The sequence below is a fragment of the Capsicum annuum genome, chromosome 6 (assembly GCF_002878395.1).
Source record: "Capsicum annuum cultivar UCD-10X-F1 chromosome 6, UCD10Xv1.1, whole genome shotgun sequence".
Classification (NCBI taxonomy): domain Eukaryota; kingdom Viridiplantae; phylum Streptophyta; class Magnoliopsida; order Solanales; family Solanaceae; genus Capsicum; species Capsicum annuum.
In genome coordinates, this window is record NC_061116.1 from 192,666,716 (window position 1) to 192,668,640 (window position 1,925).

The 1,925-nt window shown below is 32.1% G+C and overlaps 1 protein-coding gene across 1 annotated transcript; it reads right to left on the reverse strand.

The window, feature by feature from the left end:
- Window positions 1-636: 636 nt before the first annotated feature.
- On the reverse strand, window positions 637-1,330 carry LOC107874826 (protein phosphatase 1 regulatory subunit INH3). Its single transcript, XM_016721549.2, has one exon. The coding sequence runs from the start codon at window positions 1,211-1,213 to the stop codon at window positions 830-832; it is 384 nt and encodes a 127-aa protein (XP_016577035.1). The 5' UTR covers window positions 1,214-1,330; the 3' UTR covers window positions 637-829.
- Between the last annotated feature and the right edge of the window lie 595 nt (window positions 1,331-1,925).

A 1,925-nucleotide genomic window follows, 5' to 3' on the forward strand; every position in this document is an offset into this window, starting at 1 on the left:
AAGGAAACTATATTCTTCCAAGATAACCTTAGAAAAACTCACGCATACAACAACAACATACCTAGTGAAATCCCACAAGCAGGGTGGGCTTGGGGAGGGAAGAGTGTACACAGACTTTACCACTACCTCAAGGAACAAAACATAGTAATTAATAAAGAAAGCAGTGCAGAGCCTACAAGAAAGGGACAATAACGACAACAATAAAATAATGTGATAATCGAAACACAATATACAACATATGATAACAGATATCAAAAGAAAGAACTACAACAATAGGTCTGGTACACAATAGACACCAACAAGCCTAAACCGAAACATAAATTTGAATCAAATCCCTCAAAATTCTAACTTTAAAAACCCAAAACATATCCAATAATACCAAATAGTCAAATTCACCCCAAAATTAACATTCTTTTTCCTTGTTAACACACACAAAAAAAAAGTTCTTCCAAGTCCGATAATCGAAAGGTATAAGAAAGTAACATCAGGTCCGATAATCAATTATTCAAGATCATGTCCACAGAAACCTAAAATTTCAATCACATTCCAAATTTGCAATAATACAATTCGTCAAATTTCCCAAAAATAACGTCCTTCTTCCTTATTAACACACACAAAAAAAAATGATCTTACAAGTAGAATACTAAAGGTATAAGTAACATTAATATCAATTGTTTAACACCAAAACCACTGAAACCTAAAATTCCAATCATATTCAATATTTGAACCGCAATCTCCAATAATACCAACCGTCAAATATACCCAAAAATAACATTTCCTTTTTTCCTCCTTAACAAAGAAATTAAAACAAACTTACAATTCAAATACATCAATGATCTTCCGAATAACTGATACTAGCTTCTCCTCCATGATCCTGTTTAGAACAGCAATGATTGTGATCTCCATGATGACTCTTCTTTGACGCCTCATTTTCTTCATCCTCATCATCGCTATCGTCTTCATCAAAAGGCTTTTCTTTGTGGAAAATACAACAAATTTTGGAACTTTTCTTGTTCATGAATTCATTGTCTACAGTTCCTGGTTTCCATGATACCCTCCTCTTTGGCTTCAGTTTCAATGTTAAGGTTTCGATTGGTTGTTGTTGTTGTGATGATGATGATGATGGTGTAGATTCCGATGGATTTGCTAGGGTTAGGGTTACGGTCGATGTTCCGGTCGATGGCGGTGCAAACTCTCTTGTTGGGGTTGCCATTTTCCCGATTTTACCCTTGTGTCTTTTCCCTTTTTCTCTCTTTTGTTCGAGTCTCGTTAATAAGAAAATCTAAATTGGTTTTTATTGCTCCCTTCTCTTAAAAGAGAATACCCACTCGTCCCACCCCGCCAACTTCAAAAATACGTTTCTAAAATTAAAATATACTAGTCTAGTGTACGCGCCTCACGCGTGTACCTTACTTTAATGAGTTCAAACATTACATTAAATAGAATATATTTAAACAATAAAGATAAATATAATAGTTAAATTTAATATCTTTTGAGTATGTAATGATGGAGAATTTATTTATTAAAACTAATTTTTATCAAAAATATTTTTAAAAGTCGATCGATATTCATCGACCATCTGTAAATTGCAACAAAATAATACAATGGTAGAGACACCAAAGTACAAATTTTCTCAAAGTTGGTCGACACTCATCTACCACATGTAACCAATAAAAAAAAAATACGATAATAGAGATATAAAAATAATACAACTAAACCTAACGTTTACATATAAAAAAAATTCAAACTCGACCAACATTTATCTATCACCTATAAAATGTAACAAAATAATACAATAAAAGTGATATCAAAACAATACAATTAAACTTAAAATTTACACACAAAAATTTCTCAAAGCCGACCGAGATTCATCTACAAACTGTAAACTACCACAAAATAACAAACTAGTAGAGATATTACGATAA

Excerpts from the sequence above, each read along its gene's own strand:
- LOC107874826 (XM_016721549.2), bottom strand. The coding sequence starts at position 1,213 with ATGGCAACCCCAACAAGAGAGTTTGCACCGCCATCGACCGGAACATCG.